The sequence below is a fragment of the Akebia trifoliata genome, chromosome 3, assembly GCF_017979445.1.
Source record: "Akebia trifoliata isolate Shusen 1 chromosome 3, ASM1797944v1, whole genome shotgun sequence".
NCBI lineage: Eukaryota > Viridiplantae > Streptophyta > Magnoliopsida > Ranunculales > Lardizabalaceae > Akebia > Akebia trifoliata.
Genome location: NC_141377.1, coordinates 48534146 through 48554860, shown reverse-complemented (window position 1 = coordinate 48554860; position 20715 = coordinate 48534146). Strand labels below are relative to the sequence as shown.

The 20715-nt window shown below is 34.5% G+C and overlaps 1 protein-coding gene across 1 annotated transcript; it reads left to right on the top strand.

Annotated features, from left to right (window-relative positions):
- Nucleotides 1-17316: 17316 nt before the first annotated feature.
- Nucleotides 17317-19046, top strand: FD (Basic-leucine zipper (bZIP) transcription factor family protein). Its single transcript, XM_086432850.1, has 3 exons — nt 17317-18067; nt 18154-18230; nt 18366-19046. The coding sequence occupies exons 1-3, from the start codon at nt 17422-17424 to the stop codon at nt 18435-18437; spliced, it is 795 nt and encodes a 264-aa protein (XP_086288976.1). The 5' UTR covers nt 17317-17421; the 3' UTR covers nt 18438-19046.
- The last annotated feature ends 1669 nt before the right edge of the window (nt 19047-20715 follow it).

The window sequence follows — 20715 nt, the reverse complement described above, 5'->3', positions numbered from 1 at the left end:
TTTTGATTCCATTTTAGACCCGATTCTAATCGGTTCCAATAAAAAAGGATTCAAAATCGGGGTATTCAGTTCTGACTCCGGTTAAATGGGTACCCATTGACACCCCTAGTTGTCACTTAATTATTTATTAAGGGCATACGTTAACAAAAACTTATATGTATTGGATGATAAAATTAAAAGCTAAAACAAGAAATTTTGTCCTTCTAATTAGGGGTGCAACTTGGTCTGGTTCAAACTGATAATCAAACCAAATCAAGAGCTTTGAATTGGTTTGGTCTGATTTATAATGAATTTCGATTCTATTTCGAGTTAACAAAATAGAGAACCGACCAATTTGATTCGGTTCTTGATTCATGCCATGTATAGAACCGAACCAAACCGAGAACTGGATCTTTATATTAATAAAATTATAAATAAATATTTTAAATCTATTTAATACACTATATCCATTTTTTATGGATAAATTGATTATTTTTTTATGGATAGATTAATGACTCTTTTTTTAATGGTTGGGTTAATAATTTTCTTTAATTGATAGAAAAACTATTTACTTTTTTTTTTGAATGGATAGATTAAAGGTTCTTTTTATTGATGGTAATTTCATATTCATATTTATTTATTTTTATTAAAAATATATTGATTCAATTAGGTTTTTAAGATATTGGCAACCTATAGAACCTAACCGAACCAAATCGACTTTTGCTCAGTTTTGATTGGTTTGGTTATATGACAATTCGGTTGGTTTTGGTTCTTATATGGCCCTAAACCAAGTTGCACCCTTAATTCTAATGCCTTGACGTCAATAAAATTTTGGGAGATTTAGCGGATGGACCTATTTGTTACAATTTTATTACAAAAACTCCCTTATTTTATCAGTTACTTAAAAAAAAACTTTACTTTATGAATCGTACTACCATGACTAACTTAGTAAGATTTCAAAACTTACTAAGGGTTATTGGACCACATGGATTATTAAATTAGCAATCCAATGACACACACTTGTAGATTTCGTGGCAAAACTCAAATCCAAAAGAAAAAAAAAAGTAAATAAAAAATCTTTCTAAGCTTGATCGTTGGTGTTGAAAATGGATGGCTACCTAAAACCAAAATTTAAAAATAAATTTAGTAATGAAAATTAACTTTTTTTTTTCTCTAAATTCTTAGAATTTTGTCCTCTATAACTGTGTGGTATCAAATTGTGCTTTTGGATGCCATACATTGATCTAGTTAGAATCCACTCTAAGTTATGTTAAGTAACAAATTAACCCCATAAATTAGAATTTTGTAACGTGGATCCCCACTCTAGGTTTTGCTTGGTAACAAACTTGATCAAGTGAGGTATGGTGGGTAAAAAAATTCATAAATTAAGGTATAATAAAATGCAACAGTTAGGTTTGTTGGGTAAATCTCTCTAAAAGTTTAGAAGTATCCAAAATATCAATTTTTTTAACTCACTTGTCATCCAATATACATATATGGAAGATAAATGAAGAACAATATATATAATTTAAAATCTTAAGCACAAGTTTTTATTCATATGCATGTTTTGCCATATTATTATGCGTTTTTGCGTGTTGAATAAAAATTTGTACTATATGAACTCAAGCCTTTAAAATATGAAATGTTGATAGTTGATAGTTAGTTAGGGTTTAAAAATAAGCATCAAGCACAATACTTTATGTTTAATGTTCAAACTCGATGCTTATCATGATAATCCTAATCGTCGAACTGGATAGTTGAAACATGAAGTATCAAGCTCGTCCTTGGATAGATCTTCATGAAACACTTAAAATTCATATATAATTGTTGGCAATTTGAGGTTCTATCTAACTCTTGAAAATTATGAGTATGTTGTTTTTTATTTATTTGTCATCACAAATTGTTGGAATAGATCGAAAGTTATGTTAAAATTTTAAAAAAATTTAATATCGCTATTCGTTGATCATTCAACGTCACAAATCACTATAATGAATTACAGTAACTATTGAAAATCTTAAGTTGAAAAAATTACTAATTAGATTTCTAATTAAGATACCACTAAAAATTTAGGGGTATTCAATAAGGAAATCCTGATTCCTTAATTAATTTTCCCAAAAATCATTCCTGAAGAAAATACTAACCTAAAATGTTCTATTGACAATTAAAATGGAAAGATTTTCCTAGAGATTCTCTAGATAGACTCACTAGAAAACTTTACTGTTCTCTAGGATGCATTGTTTTCTTGCCTATGCAAATTTTAGAGACTAGAGAAGTCTATCAATGAATTTTAAAAACGAAGTGTAAACTTTCCAATTTCTTTGAACCAACCCTGAAATTCTCGAAGTCCTACAAGAGAAACCCAACTCAAAGTCTTCAGTCATTCCAGTGGGGCCAACTTTAGTGGAGCCCAACTCTCCCAAAATCAGTGTTTAAAACGAAAAATACATTAGGCCATAGGTAACCCACAACGTAGAGGAATTCTCCTCAAGGCCGTGAGTCACCCATGCCCATGTGCATTTTCTACTTGGACATTGGGTAAGTTATTGAATTAGGTGCAAAAGTTGCATTCTAGCAACCCTACCCAAGGCCCATTCAATTGAATTTATTAGATTGCATGTGCTACCAAGATTTTCTTTAAGGGAAATGAATTACTCTCCAAGAAATTCCCTCATCTTCCATTTAATACCCTTGCATTAAGCCCCCTACCATTCTTAAGCATTGACTTTTTAATTTTCTCTCTTTCTTCTAATTTTGACCCCAAGTCAAGTGTCGTTCCCACATGAGTTGAATTACCTCCCAAACCTTATATTATTAAGACCTAATTAAGGTGATTTACTCTAGTGCCTCTAACCTTGCTCACGATTACAATTCTTTGTAAATTGATCGAATTCAAGAGGTCTTAACACTTTTATCCAACCAAGATAATTCTCTAAAACTTGTGTGCAAAAACCTCGCTACCCTCAAATTGTTGTAGACTCTTTCAATGTAAGTGACCAAAAATATAAAAAATAAGCACCAAATTACATGCACTTGGCCTAGTTTTCTACAAGTTGACCTAAACTCAAGGGTCTTGAATAACTTTAGTCCTCTCATAGAATTCTTAGAATCATGTAGGCTTTTACAATCTTATCCCTTGATCATTATGATTGGTAAGACTCATAAGTGTGTAAAAGATAATCAAAGACAAGATGATGAAAGGAAATTAAGGTCCTTTGAGATTTATTTGAGAATATTAAAAACTTTAGGAATTTAGACAAATTTAACCCCAAGGGTCCCCAAAAAGTCTATAAATAGGATCCCATCCAAAGCATTGAAAAAGAGCTTAACCAATTCAATACTCTGTCAATTTTGTTTCTTGAAGCCTTCCAACACCCCAAAATTATGTCCAATTGATTTTCTAAATTTCCTAGAAATAAAAAATAAGAGAAAGGAGAAAAGGAAAAAGAAGAGAGCACCAGGGAAGGATGTGACATTATATTTCTATTTTGTAGTTAATTTTCCTTTGGTTCCCATCTTCTTTCATCTCCCTTTTTTAATTTTATACACATTTAAATTTTGAGCAATGTAACATTTATTTTCCTTAATCCAATGGCTTGGGAGGTAAGAAGTAATTCTTCATGTGAAGTAATCTCTCCTTATAAGTCCATAATAAACTCTATAGTAAGTATTTTCATTTAAAGTATAGTTACGTTTATTTCATTTCAATTCCAAGCAAGTTTATAATTCTTAGTTTAACTTATTTTCTTGTATTTCATGACTTAAGAGTAAGAGGGTAATCCCTCTTTAGAGTTAATCTTCTCCTTATGAGTCCATTGTAATAAGTTCATTTCAAAACATCCATGCATACAGTATCTGCACACACCATAATCTTTGATTTCTAAAATGGCTAAGAGTCAAATGTGAGGATCTTCATATACTTATACCTACACTTAACTTTCTAAACCAACAAAAATAGTGTCAAAGTGGACAATATTATCGTGTATAACATCTTACGTCCACCAAGGTTATGTCCAACTCATGGACACTACCTATGGACTAAACCAACAAAAATGACTCCAAAGTGAGTACATAAGTATGAAATGGTGTTTGAGAGCTCAAAAAAGTGAAATCCAAGTGGATTTCCACTCAAGTCCCAAGCCCACAAAATATCTAGCAAATACAACTTTCCAAGTTTAGCTTCATTATTTGTCTTTATCTCTCCATTTTATAAATAAAAGTTATAGTCAATTTTTCTCATAATTTTTGATATTTCCTCTAACTTTAAAAATACTAAAAACATAGTTTTCTACATCACTTTTGGTAACCATCACTTGATGGGTGGGACAAGGTGCCTAACACCTTCTTTATCCCTCAACCGAACATCCTTACTTAATTTTTTAAGTAAACCTCTCTTTTTTCCATTGATTGTGAGTTATTATAAGTCAAAAAAATAATTTCAAAACTCATTTTATGGTGTCCGTTTACATGTGAACTCTTTGAATGGTGGTGACTCCTAAACTCATTGTAGATGAGTCAATCATCTTTTGAACTTCATGTATTTACATGAAGAATATTAAATGCTTAATTAATTATTCTTCAAGAAACCAAATGTTAAATGGATAGTTAATTGGTTCGAATCACCCCAAAATGTCAATTTTTTATTAGAATTAGAATTTGCTAAAGTAATAAGGAGAGAAGTCTCGTAATAGAGATTCCCCTTTATTTTGGCACAAGCAAGCTGCACTATACCGACAAGAAGCAAATTTTTATAAGGATGAGATTTAGATTTAGGCAATGACAAAGAGCTTAACTCTAAGGAGTGCCCTTAATATGCTTATCTTAAATTATTCATGTGCAAATGCATGAAATTGAGTTTTATATCTACAGTTGTCTTCTTCTAATCCACTTTCGGGTCCTTTTTTCGAGACATTCCCAAAATATGATTTTACTTATTGTTTCAAATTGAGCAAGGGTTTTTTTGCTAAATGAGTAAGTTGTATATTAATAAAGGAAACTGTACAAGGGGAAAATCCCTTAATTTACAAAACAAAACACAGGAAAAAGGTTAGAAGAAAGGGGTTAGAACATAAGAAGGGGGTTATTTTGCCACAAGGCTTATAGACTATTGAAAAAAAAAAGGGTTTAGAAGAAGAAGAGTCCAGGAAAATATGTCTAAATTGCACTAATTCCTTACTTGGCATGATTCTTCTTGAGACTTGGATTCTTGACTTTCTTAGTCTTCAAAAGCTTGAAGGAATTAAAAAAATTAAAGAGACAGGGAGATGAGGCAGAATTTGGGCAGAACTTCCAGGTTTGAGATTTGATGATCAAAACATTGAGATTCCCTTCTAATTATGAATTTTTTGGATTACTTTGAGATATGATGGTCCATATTCTAACTGGGGATTATTCGCAAAAATACTATAGAAATGAACTTTATGAATAGAGTATTGATGGTAATTTACTACTTAATGTGTCTTGCTAATCATGATTATCAAGGGTTGAGCTGTGATTTACCTTCAAAATTTTCAGAAAAATCTTTAAATGGTAGAAAGATGTATGCCTACAAATTTTGATAAATGTAAGAATTGCATTGATGGTTGTATGGGTTGGTCTTAATTGTACTTTGCCACCCCATGTTCCTTAACAAATCAATGATGGAGTTGAAATTTTATTTTATTTTTTGCTAGGCAAGGAAGGGGTTCGTGGCTAATGACGGTAAAGATGGCCACAACGGGATTTGAATACAGGTCATGGGATTAACTCTCCTCAAGCCTTAAACAACTTAGGATAGGGTAGAAATTTACCACTAAGAATAATCTAAAAATGCTTTTAGAGCACAAGAGTTGAAACAAATTAAGTCCCAAAATAGGGATGGAACATGCATAAATTTTATTAATAGAGGTGAGAGTAGGTAAGAAGGTCATTGTATCACTCATGTACTTAAGCAAGGAGTTAATGTAGTAAATACAAATAATTTCAGTAGTTGTTTACAATTATGATTAGGCTCCTATAAAATCTTAAAATAAAAATAAAAAATAAAAATCTAATAAAAAAATGAAACATAGTTTCTATTAGCATCCCAACTTTTACTTATTCTCAACCATATACTTATTTTCTTTATTTTTAATTGGAGTATAAGAAATAAAGGATGAGGGTGCTAATAGCAGCTTTCTGTATATTTCCTAGAGACTAGTGTTGGCCACCTAGAGATCATTATATATTTTCTAGCTAGGGATTCCACTTTATCGTAATCTTTAGTTGTTATTTTGATGGAGACCCTCAAATGTGTTATGATGCTTGTATTTTCCATTTTCCTTAAGAATCTCTAGGGATATTGTCCCGTTTACACCTTTAAATTTCCTTAAACGATTAAGAGGGTCCATGTTGAAAAACATAACACCTCAGCGATGTAGCGCATGACTTGCATCATATTTAAAAAGGCAAAAAATAATAATAATAATAATAAATAACTAAAAATAAAAAATCCTCACCATCAAAGATTTGGAAATGGACTACCACTGACTTTCACATCCAAAGGAGAAGTGATGTTTTAAACGTGGTGATGTCTCTAACTGTTAAAAGTGCTAGAACGTTGATTGAGCTGTTTATGTGTTACTCAATTCCTTCTTTTTAGAGTCATGTAATTGAGGGTACGCCCCTTTGATCTTTGTAAATTCTTTATTCAGTATGCTTGTTCAACAAATAAAAAGAGGTTAGTATCATTTTTTGTTTTTGCTGAAAAATAAGCTCTTTTTCCCCCTATTGGAAATTCCGGTTGGACTTTGGTTTCAGCACTACTTACTTAAAAAGTATTTTTTACAAGTAATGCATTTGTTGCCAAAATATAAAACACTTTTATAAGTAATGGGTTTTGTCGCACAAATGATGAAAGAAATTTGTCTGTGAGTGTGAGAGAGGGATAAGCACTTTTACTAGTAATGCTTTTTCTCACGAAATAAAAAGGACTTATATAAGTAATGCGTTTGTCTCGCAAAAATAATGAAAGAAATGTGTGTGGGAGGAAGAGATGGATACATTAATTTGGCTCGCATCCACAGCCCATGAGGGTGCGTGCTTTAGAAATCCTGTATTTGCGTAAGCTCTTGTGTACTGTACATATGGCATGCACTATAACACTGCTATTATTGTGTTGTGTGTTTCTATAGAATAGAAAATGAAACAAAATACGTAACCCCAATTCGACAAAACACCTCCTCTTGTCTCCCACTCTCCCTCCCAACTACCAATTAAATTCAAAAGTCAAAACCTCCTAAATATATATCACTTCCAAAAATAAATTGGGTAGTTTCAACATACCCCTTGAATATGGTCTTATAATGATTGACTTACAGAAAATACCTTTGATTTATGTATTAAACTTATTGAACCAATGATGTTTTTTAAAATAATTATTAAAAAGGAAAATTACTTAAAGGACCTTGGCAGAAGGACTTTTTTTTAATAGTCCATAAGTTTTGGACAGTTTCTTAATAATCCATTAAGTAAACTTTTCTTTTTCTAAACAATCCCTTGACCTCATCTCCCACATTTCTCACAATTGAATGTCCTAACTGCTTAAATTCATCGTTTTCATCTAAAAATTTAGATTTTTCACATCTCAATCGAGTTTTGAAGACTCAATTTCATCATAAAGGATTTAAGAAAGAAGAAGAAACCATTTTCAAGGATTTTTTTTTTTCAAACTTTTTGAAGATGCATGTAAAAAAATCTAGGTTTTTTTTTCACTTTTTTTTCCTTAATTTTTTGGATGAAAATCGATCAAGAATGGTTCTTTTGGGTTTAAATCATCTAAATAAGTAGTTATCTCAAGTTTTTAGTCGATCTTCCATGTATTTTAATCGAAAAAACTCAAAAATTGAAAATGGGTGGGTTTTTCCAATGTTAAGTTCAACAGTAAATAAAAAGTGGTGAACTTGACAATAAATAGTGGTAAGTGTGACAGTAAAAAAATATGAATTTGACAATAAATAAAAAAGTGTCGAGTTTAACAATAATAAAAAGTGGTGAACTCGACAATAAATAAATAAAAACAATGAATTTACTATTAATGAGAAACCATTAAGAAATAATTTTTTTTTAGTAAATGTCCTATCAAGCTACTGCGCAAAATTTAGGGACTTTTTAGAAAAAAACCCTTTCGTGCGAGGTCTTTAAGTAATTTTCCCTTATAAAAATGATCTTATAAGTGATTTAATATTTTTCAAAACAGTAATATGATGTATGAACAAATTGATTTTTTTTTTTTTACCTTTATATCCATTAGTTGAATGAATCAAAATATAAACCTTTTTTTTTAGAGGCGATAAGTACTTTTTATTAGTTAATAATTAGTAATTAATAATAGAAGATAAGTTTTAAACTTAGGTTGGGGTATCAACACTTGCAAACTTTACCTAACAAATATTAACCAACATAGAAAGTTGACACCTTAAAATGATACTTAGCACTGAACTTATTTATTAGAAAATCCAAAAAGAAAATAAAAGAAAGAAATGAAGGGATTTTAGTATCGATGGAGTGTCATTTCTGTTAAATCTCCCAAGAGAGATTCTCATAAGGGGTTGGAGTGTCATCAGTTAAAAACACAAAAACATTCATCCTAAACCATAGGATAACTCCTAAATTACCCAAATAAGAAAAATCCATTTATAAGGGGAAAAATATCAATATATATATATATATATGGGAAATGTTCAGCACCTTACGCTTTACCCTACACTTTACCCTACGTGTTTTGTCCTACATGGGTTAGAAGTTTTGGAATGGGATGATTTTTTGTGAGGGAGATTTTTATAATGAAGAGGTTTTCATCATAAAAAAAATGAGCTCATTCCGAAACTTTTAACTCTAGTTTACAAGTTAAAGAATGGTGAACCATCCATTTTTTATAATCCACTTTTGATGGGGTTAGAAATTTCATAACGGACTGATTTTTGATAATGATGAATCCTTGCCAAAACTGCTAATGCATACATTAGCACAATGTTTGACACAATATTTGGCTCTATTTAACATTATATATATAGGGTCCCGCTCCCCACCCTAAGCTTTACCCTACACTTTAACAAACATGTTTTGTCTTACATGGGTTAGAAGTTTTGGAATGGGCTGATTTTTGGTGATGATGATCTCTATGGTGAGGCATCCTCACCAAAAATCAGCCCATTCCAAAACTTCTACCCTCAAAAATCGTGAACCATCCATTTTTTGTAAATCATTTTTGATGGGGTTAGAAGTTTTAGAATGGGCTAATTTTTGGTGATGATGATCTCCTCACTGTAGAGATCATCCTCATCAAAAATCAGCCAATTCCAAAACTTCTAACCCACGTTTTGAAAAATGTTTTGCCAAAATGTTTGGTGTTGAACATTTCCCATTTATATATATATGGGGGGGGGGGGGGGTCTTGTTCAGCAACAAACATTTTGGCAAAACAATTTTCAAAACATGGGTTAGAGGTTTTGGAATGGGCTGATTTTTGGTGATGATGATCTCCTCACCGTAGAGATTATCTTCACCAAAAATCAGCCCATTCCAAAACCTCTAACCCATGTTTTGAAAAATGTTTTGCCAAAATGTTTGTTGCTGAACATTTCCCTATATATATATAGGGGCGGTTCGACGGACGTCTCCAAAATCGGATAAGAAACTGATGTTTCTCGGATGTTGGATGGACGGAAATCAACGGCGCAGATTCGTTCGAACGTCAGTTCAATTGTTAAAAATGGAAATTTTAAAAATTGCAAACAACTCCCTCGATTTTTACAACTTATTAAACTAACCCCTCGTTCTCTCTTTTCGTCTTGACAGAACGACTAAGACTTCAGTTCTGTTTTCGTCTCCATCGAAATACCTCGACTGCGGACTGCTCTCTCACTCTCTCTCTCTCTTCTTCATATTTTTTTTTTGTTCTGTTTCAGGTGCAGCTTCTCAACAGAGAGAGATGCTTTCGTCATCTCCGAGGGAGACCCCATTATATGAAAGCGACTCCTCAAGTGGATTTTCACCTTACGAGGACTTCCATGAGTAGATAAACTAAATATATATGGCACCGAAAGAGGAGTGTCCAAAGGTTTGTGGTGTCCATTGACTGCAAACATTAGAGATATGAAATTATTGTGATTTATTTCACTTAGTGATGACCTTGGAGGAAGATCAATATTTCATTTGAGTAATCTTTGAATAAAAGCAAGCCAAAGAGATCGGCTTGCAGTGAAGATGATGATTATGTGCTTTCCCGGTAATTGATGGAAGCTTTTCAGTTGGGCCCTTCTTCACGATTATGAATGATGTACATTGGAGAAGCTGTTGACCTTTTTTTTCTTTTTCTTTTTCTTTTCTCAAATGAGCTGGAAGGTGTTTCTGGGTCACGGGAATTCCATATTTTTTGTAAGTATAAATTTTTGTGTTTGGAAGTAAACAAAGGCCGTTGGAAGATCAGCAAATCTCTCTCTCTCTCTCTCTCTCTCACACACAGACACATGCACACACACAACCCACACGGCACGCCTTCACACACAAAAGTGAAACTCGACATCACTTTCACTCCACTCAAGACAAAGACGAAAATAATCGATTTAATGTGAGGGAGTTCTGTCAGGACGAATGGGGGTTTGGTTTTCTGTCGAGACTCGATCTCGATCGATCAAACGAGAGAGAGAGTGAGTGAGAGAGCAGTCCGCAGTCGAGGTATTTCGATGGAGATGAAAACAGAACTGAAGTCTCAGTCATTCTGTCGAGACAAAAAAGAGAGAATGAGGGGTAAGTTTAATAAGTTGTAAAAATCAAGAGAGTTGTTTGCAATTTTCAGAAACTCCATTTTTAACAATTGAACTGACTTTCGAACGAATCTACCCCGTTGATTTCCGTCCATCCAACGTCTGAGAAACATTAATTTCTTATCCGGTTTTGGAGACGTCCGTCGAACTACCCCCTATATATATGTGGGAATGATTCGGCAGCCCTAAAGTTTGTCAAGTTTGGTGCCAAACATTTTTTGTAAATCACTTTTGATGGGGTTGGAAGTTTTGGAATATGCTGATTTTTTTGTGAGGATGATTTCTACGGTAACCCTAGTTTACAAGTTGAAGAATATAGGCTGATTTTTGGTGAGGATGATCTCCTCGTCATAAAGATCATCATCACACAAAATCAGCTCATTCCAAAGCTTCTAACCCATATTTTAAAAAATGTTTGACACCAAACTTGGCAAACTTTAGGGCGGCTGAACCGTCCCATATATATATATATAGGGTAGCGTTCAAGGGCAAACTTTTTGGCAAAACATTTTTCAAAACATAGGTTAGAGGTTTTGGAATGGGCTGATTTTTGGTGAGGATGATCTCTACGGTGAGGAGATCATCCTCACCAAAAATCAGCTCATTCCAAAACTTCTAACCCATGTTTACCAGCTGAAAAATCGTGGACCGTCCATTTTTTGTAAACTATTTTTGATGGGGTTAGAAGTTTTGGAATTGGCTGGTTTTTGGTGAGGATGATCTCTACACCGTAGAGATCATCCTCACCAAAAATCAGCCCATTCCAAAACCTCTAACTCATGTTTTGAAAAATGTTTTGCCAAAAAGTTGGCCATTGAACGCCCCCCATATATATATATAGGGTAGCATTCAAGGGCAAACTTTGTAGCAAACTTTTTGGCAAAACATTTTTCAAAACATGGGTTAGAGATTTTGGAATGGGCTGATTTTTGGTGAGGATGATCTCTACGGTGAGGAGATCATCCTCACCAAAAATCAGCCCATTCCAAAACTTCTAACCCCATCAAAAATAGTTTACAAAAAATGGACGGTCCACGATTTTTCAACTGGTAAACATGGGTTAGAAGTTTTGGAATGGGCTGATTTTTGGTAAGGATGATCTACTCACCGTAGAGATCATCCTCACCAAAAATCAGCCCATTCCAAAACCTCTAACCCATGTTTTGAAAAATGTTTTGCCAAAAAGTTTGCTAAAAAGTTTGCCCTTGTATATATATATATGGGTAGCGGTCAATGGCAAACTTTTTAGCAAACTTTTTGGCAAAACATTTTTCAAAACATGGGTTAGAGGTTTTGGAATGGGCTGATTTTTGGTGAGGATGATCTCTACGGTGAGTAGATCATCCTCACCAAAAATCAGCCCATTCCAAAACTTCTAACCCCATCAAAAACAATTTACAAAAAATGGACGGTCCACGATTTTTCAGCTTGTAAACATGGGTTAGAAGTTTTGGAATGGGCTGATTTTTTGTAAGGATGATCTCCTCACCGTAGAGATCATCCACACAAAAAATCAGCCCATTCCAAAACTTCTAACTCATGTTTTGAAAAATGTTTTGCCAAAAAGTTTGTCAAAAAGTTGGCCATTGAACGCTACCCATATATATATATATATATTATATATATATATATGGGTAGCGGTCAAGGGCAAACTTTTTAGCAAACTTTTTGGCAAAACATTTTTCAAAACATGGGTTAGAGGTTTTGGAATGGGCTGATTTTTGGTGAGGATGATCTCTACGGTGAGTAGATCATCCTCACCAAAAATCAGCCCATTCCAAAACTTCTAACCCCATCAAAAATAATTTACAAAAAATGGACGGTCCACGATTTTTCAGCTTGTAAACATGGGTTAGAAGTTTTGGAATGGGCTGATTTTTTGTAAGGATGATCTCCTCACCGTAGAAATCATCCACACAAAAAATCAGCCCATTCCAAAACTTCTAACTCATGTTTTGAAAAATGTTTTGCCAAAAAGTTTGTCAAAAAGTTGGCCATTGAACGCTACCCATATATATATATATATATATATAGGGTCCCGTTCGGAGCCATCTATTCTAACAGTTGTTTTAACAAAAGAAGCTCCATCGTTGGATTTAGAGAAATTGGACGGTCGAGATTGAATTAATCAGTATATACGTTTAACTTATAGATTTATGCTATTTTTACAATGCCATCCCTCATTTTTGAGATTATTAGTGCCACCTCCCTGTCACAATTACAACTGAGAGTGAAAAAGAACATAGAGTTCTTATTTGACAAGTCAATATTATTAAGAGAGATCGTTAATGGTGTCCATGTGAGGTCTTCTCCTCCTGAAATTCCTGTTTCTGGGTTCTCTTTGCATGATAGTGTCGATGCTTACGACAACGATGGTTGGTGGGTTGGGAGGATTATGGCAAAATTTGGGTCGAAGTACTCTGTGTATTTCGAGAGCACAGGAGATGAACTTAGGTATCCAATCTCCCAATTGAGGGTTCATCAAGAATGGGAAGATGCCAAATGGGTTATTTTCCGAAAGAGGGTATGATTTTTTGATGAATTTCCTTTTTTTTTTTTTTGTTTTTTTTTTGTTTTTGGTAGCTTTAATGATGGCCATATAATCCAATCTGAGTCTCGATGTTGAGGTTTTTTGTTTTAAATCTGTAATGGGTTTTCCTTCTAACAGATGTATGTTTAGCTTTTCTTTCTTATTCAATAATGTTGGGGTTTTTTGGTTTAAATCTGTAATGGGTTTTCCTTCTAACAGATGTATGTTTAGCTTTTCTTTCTTATTCAAGCTTGTGATGAAGGCTTTAATGGTTATATAATTCTATCTAGTTTTTCTTTTTTCTGAAACCCTTTCCAAAAAACAATTCTTTCGAACTAGATCCAAGGTTTTGAAAATGGATGGTTACCGAACTTCCACATAATGGATGGAGGGTTTCAGCGAAGTGAGAGAGAGAGAGAGGGTTTAGAGAGAACAGACGAACTCTCTGTTCTTTTTCACTCGAGTTGTAATTGTGCCAGGGAGGTGGCACTAAATAATGTAAAACTGAGGGATGGCGCTGTAAAAATCCCATAAGTCTATAACTTAACGCAGATGCAATCTTGACCGTCCAATTCATCTATATCCGACGGTTGAGTTTCTTTTGTTAAAACGACTGATAAAATAGAAGGCGCTGAACGGGACCCATATATATATGGGTCCCGTTCCCCACCCAAAGCTTTACCCTACACTTTAACAAACGTGTTTTGTCCTATATGGGTTAAAAGTTTTGGAATGGGCTGATTTTTGGTGAGGATGATCTCTATGGTGAGGAGATCATCCTCATCAAAAATCAGCTCATTCCAAAACTTCTAATCCCATCAAAAATGGTTTACAAAAAATGGACGGTCCACGATTTTTCAACTTGTAAACATAGGGCTAAAAATTTCGGAATGGACTGATTTTTGGTGAGGATGATCTTCTAATCACAGAGATCATCCTCACCAAAAATCAGTCAATTCCAAAACTTCTAACCCATGTAGGACAAAACACGTTTGTTAAAGTGTAGGGTAAAGCTTAGGGTGTTGAACATTTCCATATATATTATATATATATATGAACAACGTTATTACGACCCCTATTACAACTCACATTGCGACACACCGTTTTGTCTTATATGGGCAAAAGTGTTTGGAATGGGCTAATTTTTTGTGAGGATGATCTCTGTGATGAGGGGATCATCCTGGCAAAAAATCATCAAATTCCAAAACTTATAACCCCATCAAAATTGATTTACAAAAATTGGATGGTCTAGAAATTTCATAATGAGCTGATTTTTGGCAATGATGATATCCTCACCATAGAGATCATCCTCACAAAAAATCAGTCCATTCCAAATATTTTTGTCCATATAAGACAAAATGGTGTGTCGCAATGTGAGTCGTAATAGGGGTCGTAAGACCCCGACCCTCTATATATATATGTGGGTCAGATTCAAGGGCCATATGAGAAAACATATGTAAAAACTTTCGTTTTTAATAAAATTTTAAAATATGGGTTAGAAATTTTGGATTGAGCTGATTTTTTGTGAGGATGATCTCTATGATGGGAAGATCATCCAAAAAAAAAATCAGCCCAATCTGAAACTTCTAACCCCATAAAAAGTGATTTAGAATGTGGACCGTCGATTTTTTACCAATTTTTATTACTAATTTGTAAATCACTTTTGATGGATTTAGAAGTTTCTGATCGAGCTGATTTTTTGTGAGGATGATCTTTTCATCATAGTGACCATCCTTGCAAAAAATCAGCTCAATCCAAAACCTCTAACTCTTATTTTGAAAAACGAAAGTTTTTTCATATGTTTTCTCATATGGCCTTGAATCGTCCGATATATATATATATATATGGGAAATGTTCAGCACCCTAAGTTTTACCACACACTTTAACAAACGTTTTTTGTCCTACATGGGTTAGAAGTTTTGGAATGGGCTGATTTTTGGTGAGGATGATCTCTATGATTAGAAGATCATCCTCCCCAAAAATCAGCCCATTCTGAAATGTTTAGCCCCATGTTTACACGTTGAAAAATCGTGGACCGTCCATTTTTTGTAAACCATTTTTGATGAGGTTAGAAGTTTTGGAATGAGCTGATTTTTGGTGAGGATGATCTCCTCACCATAGAGATCATCCTCACCAAAAATCAGCCCATTCCAAAACTTCTAACCCATGTAAGACAAAATGCGTTTGTTAAAATGTGTGGTAAAGCTTAGGGTGCTGAACGGGACCCTATATATATATATAATATATATATATATAGGGTCCCGTTCAGCACCCTAGCTTTACCACACACTTTAACAAACGTGTTTCGTCTTACATGGGTTAAAAGTTTTGGAATGGGCTGATTTTTGGTGAGGATGATCTCTATGGTGAGGAGATCATACTCACCAAAAATCAGCTCATTCCAAAACTTCTAACCCCGTCAAAAATGATTTATAAAAAATGGACGGTCCACGATTTTTCAACGTGTAAACATGGGGCTAACATTTCGGAATGAGCTGATTTTTGGGGAGGATGATCTTCTAATCATAGAGATCATCCTCACCAAAAATCAGCCCATTCCAAAACTTCTAACCCATGTAGGACAAAAAACGTTTGTTAAAGTGTGTGGTAAAACTTAGGGTGCTGAACATTTCCCATATATATATAAAGGGTCCCGTTCGGCACCCTAAGTTTTACCACACACTTTAACAAACGCGTTTTGTCTTACATGGGTTAGAAGTTTTGGAATGAGCTGATTTTTGGTGAGGATGATCTCTATGGTGAGGAGATCATCCTCACCAAAAATCAGCTCATTCCAAAACTTCTAACCCCATCAAAATTGATTTACAAAAAATGGACGGTCCACGATTTTTCAACGTGTAAACATGGGGCTAAACATTTCGGAATGGGCTGATTTTTGGGGAGGATGATCTTCTAATCATAGAGATCATCCTCACCAAAAATCAGCTCATTCCAAAACTTCTAACCCATGTAGGACAAAAAATATTTGTTAAAGTGTGTGGTAAAACTTAGGGTGCTGAACATTTCCCATATATAAATGTTGGGTCCCGTTCGGAGGCATCAGTTTCGTCAGCCATTTTAACAAACACTTTTCAGTCATTGGATATAAGGTAATTGAACGGACGAGATTTAAAGTTCAACCGAACAGTTTAAGTTATAAAGAATGCGCTTATTTACAGCGCCATCCCTTGAAATAGAATAAATTAGTGCTACCTCCCTGCTTCAATTAAAACCCGATCAATAGGTCCATCTTCTTCCTCATCTTAATCAATTCATTTGAAATCGAAATCCCAACCAGTCCAGCTGCAAATCCAACAACAGAAGCACTAAGTCCAACAACTTCCTCCATTAAAACCTTGAAAGGAAACTATGGATCTGCAGAAATCCTAGATCTCCAACCACTCAAGAAAATTCCAATAATTTCAAAACTTGATCGATCTTCAAAATCTCCATCACAGCTGCTATTATGAACTGAACTCCAACCACCACCGTTGTCATATCCTCCGGTACCTCAGTCGGATATTCCGTTGTCATATCCTCCGTTTCCTTCGTCGATGGAGTTGCAGCAAGAGCGAGAGAGAGAAGAGCGAGTATATAGCAGCCGTTCGTGCTCGAGGGTTTCAACAAGAGAGAGAGAGAGAGAGTAAGATTCGAGGGTTTCAGCGGAACGAGAGAGAGAGAGAGAGAGGGTTTCAAAGAGGTGGCGCTCGAGCGAGAGAGAAGGAGAGAGTGAAGGAGAACTCTCTGTTTTTTAATTGTGTCAGGGAGGTGGCACTAAATATTGTAAAACCGAGGGATGGCACTGTAAAAAACCCATAAATATATAACTTAAACGTAGATGCAATCGTGACCATCCAATCGCTATATATCCAACGGTCGAGCTTCTTTTGTTAAAATGACTGATAAAAGAGAGGGCGCTGAACGCCTCCGATAAATGTTTGGCACATGTTTGGTTGTACCCCAAAATAAATATATATATGTATAAACTTTCTTCTTAAACCTTACTGCACGTCAAAATCAACACATGCGACAGACACTATAAATTATAAAATCCATGAACCCCACATATGTTTTCTTATTTTTCTAAGGGCTGACCGCTTATTCTCTCTTTCCATCGTTCTCACCATCACTATGTGGTCGTCTGTTAGCGAGGAGATCACCAACAGTACCAACAGTAGTACTAAAAAGGTCTCTTCATCATCCTCATCAAAGTCCTCTTCATCTTCAACTCAATCTTACTCATCTTTCTCAACAATCTCTTCTCTCATTCCAAACCCTAGAAAAAAAACCATGGAAGAAGTTTGGAAAGACATCAACCTAACTTCCCTTAACGAGCACCCTACCAGAGACGAAGTCCGTGGAGGACTCCTCCCTCCCAAAACCAACAACAAACATAACTCCTTTAGAGGTACGAACCTTCAAGAATTCCTTGCAAGACCCTTTAGTAAAGACCACCCACCAAAGTATACTGGTGGATCATCTTCCACCACCACTTCCACCCGAGATGTCAGACTGTTTGGTCCACCGGCACCACCTCCAGCAACTGTTTTGTGCTTGAATTCAGGTCCCGAGTTCCATTACTTGGATAACAATACTGACCCACTTAATCCAAACTTAAGATTAAGTTCTCCTTTTGATGCTTTTGGTTCTACTGCTGGTCTCTCTAATTTTTGCAAGAAAAGGGTTTCTGAACCTGAAGACACTTGTGGTGAGCGACGACATAAGAGGATGATCAAGAATAGAGAGTCAGCTGCCCGTTCTAGAGCTAGAAAGCAGGAATGTATCACTTTCATTCTCTTTCTTCTCTTCTCTCTCATAATTTTGTTCTGATCATTTGAATTGCTGTTTGGTTCTTATTACAGGCTTATACAAATGAGTTGCAGCTTGAGGTTGATCAGTTGAGGGAAGAGAATGCCAGGCTTCAAAAACAGCAGACACAGGTAAATTTATAATAAAATTGAGTCAATAAAAAGAACCTATTACCCATCACTTTAGTTTTACTTGTTTGATAGGTTGAAAATTTAAGAGATGTACTGATTGGCTTTATCATGTGTGTTTAATGTTTATGTGAGCAGATATACTTGGCAGCTTCTGCTCAACTACCCAAAAAGCACACCCTTCTTAGAACATCAACAGCTCCATTTTGAGAACTATATTGCCACCTCTTTTTTATGTCTCTTTTCTTTAGCAAAATCACAACTATTTTAGGAACAGAGAGAGAGAGAGAGAGAGAGAGAGGTCTTTTGTTGTTTTGTGAGAAATATCTATTGGAGAAGAATGAAAGAAAGGAAACCCAAGCAGCCAGGAAGTTTGCTGCGTCTTTTTTTTTTTCCTTATTATATTATATTCTCTGTATTTTGCTTATTTTCCTATTTTGCCTTCTTCAATGGATGGATGTGAGGGGGGCCAAGTATGAGGAACTTCTACAGTATTAAGATGGGACGCATTGTCCATCATCTCCTTATCTTGTTCTCAATACAGCCTATTTACTCTGCCCCCCACCCGATAGCTTTTTTTTTCTCTTTTTCTTTTCTTTCTCTGGTTTTGTAGTTTTATCTTTTATTGGGTCCCCACTTATATGATTTAAAATGTTGGCAACTTTGTTATTTGATTAAACAAGCTTGAGACACCCCCACTGAGGAACAGCTATGCTTAAAGTCGTTTTATGTAGTCTTCATGATTTCAGCACTTTTTTTTTCTTCAGAGTAGGTTAAATTAAGATCAAAGGCTTTTTATTAACTATAATTGTTTAGTAAGATTGGTTTCAAATCGTTTGTTTAAGAATTAAAACAAATATTAAGTGTTCTTGCTTTTTAGAAAAGGGAGACAGGCCAAATGCTATCATACGCAACCTTGTCCACGTGTTAACATACGCCCTGTGTTCACTTTTTACATGATAACATCGTACGAGAAGTGAGGTCTTTTGTCTGGATGGAGTGGAACAGCGAATGGAATACTTGTTTGATGAGGGAATAGAGGATAAAGATTGAAAGCGGGTAGGGACACCTAATTTGCTAAGGTTCCAAGTATGAGAATGTATTGTTCATTGGGGGTGGGCCCTCAATCATGGATTAAATTAGAGATTTTATTGGCACACCAATTTTTTTTAGTTATAAAATCCTCCTCAACAAAAATCAATTTATTCCGAAATTTCTAGTCTTATGTTTACAAGTTGAAAAATTGTGGACCGTCCATTTTTTGTAAATCATTTCTGATAGGATTGGAAGTTTTGGAAAATGATGATTTTTGGTGAGGACAAAACACATAGGATAAAGTGTAGGGTGCTGAACGTTTCCCATATATATATATATATCTCATGAAGATAGTGTCGATTTCTCTCCATTGAAACATTTACCTTGTGCATTGGACATGCATGTTCATCAATCTAAACATGACAAATGCTAAACCAACACTTTGTGGAAAATTCGTGATATGATTGTGAGATTTTATCCTATTCAAAGATCAATAATCTTTGTGCCATTAAGCCAATACTAAGGAAAATCTGTAGAATAAATTGCTGCATTTCAAACTTTTTGAATTTAATAGTAAGGTCTCCCTCTCTATCACTGGAATAGGTAGGGTTTGTTGTGATTGATGAAAGATCAACTCTAAAAGACAAAATTATATAATTTATGTTGAAAGATTAATAATTTATTATAATGGGAATGTTCCCTTCTTAACTCATCTAGTTTGATCACCTTGAGTTCGTCTTTTAGTAAGATTTCTATTCATGGAAGTTTTTTGTTAAAATCCAATTCGATCTATATAAAATTCTAACTCAACTAAGATTCTTTAATAATTGACCTTTTCTTTAAATTATAAAATCCATCCAAAATAAATTATCAAAAATGCGGAGGCCAATGGGCCATCCAAAAAACAAAAAAAAAAGTCGTCTACCAATAATATGATGATTTGACCTTACCTTCTAGACTATCAAAAGGGGATCAATTGTAACTTTGTTGGTCATCCCACCCAATTGCAACCCATTGAGTTTTGAGATCAAAGGGCCCTAATACCTTGAAGATCACACCATAAGAGCCCTAATTACAAACAACCATAACATAGTTGTGAAAATTTGTCGGAATCTACTAATGTCATTTTGGTATTGTGGTTGAGATTCTTTGTTTTCTTTTTGTTCATGGTTTTGCAAAAGTGCTCTTTGAAAAAGGGATGCTAACTCGATGTCTATTCGTAAAAGAGATGCTATGGCTGAGATTGATCATATTTCATTTTCTTCTTTCTTATTCAAAAACTTTTTGTATCGTTTAATCTCATTACAGATCACTATATGAGAATCTGAGATTTAAAACGAATAGTTGTATACTATGGAGTAGATTAACATGGACAAGTACTCGTAGAGGGGTTGACATATAACTTGACGGGACACAACACCCAGCATTAGTAACGTAAGAAATATGACAAGCA

Bases quoted from the DNA above. Each gene is read 5' to 3' on its own strand.
- FD (XM_086432850.1), top strand. From the start codon at position 17,422: ATGTGGTCGTCTGTTAGCGAGGAGATCACCAACAGTACCAACAGTAGT. The intron at 18,068-18,153 runs AATGTATCACTT...TCTTATTACAGG, and splicing joins TTCTAGAGCTAGAAAGCAGG to CTTATACAAATGAGTTGCAG. The intron at 18,231-18,365 runs GTAAATTTATAA...TTATGTGAGCAG, and splicing joins TTCAAAAACAGCAGACACAG to ATATACTTGGCAGCTTCTGC.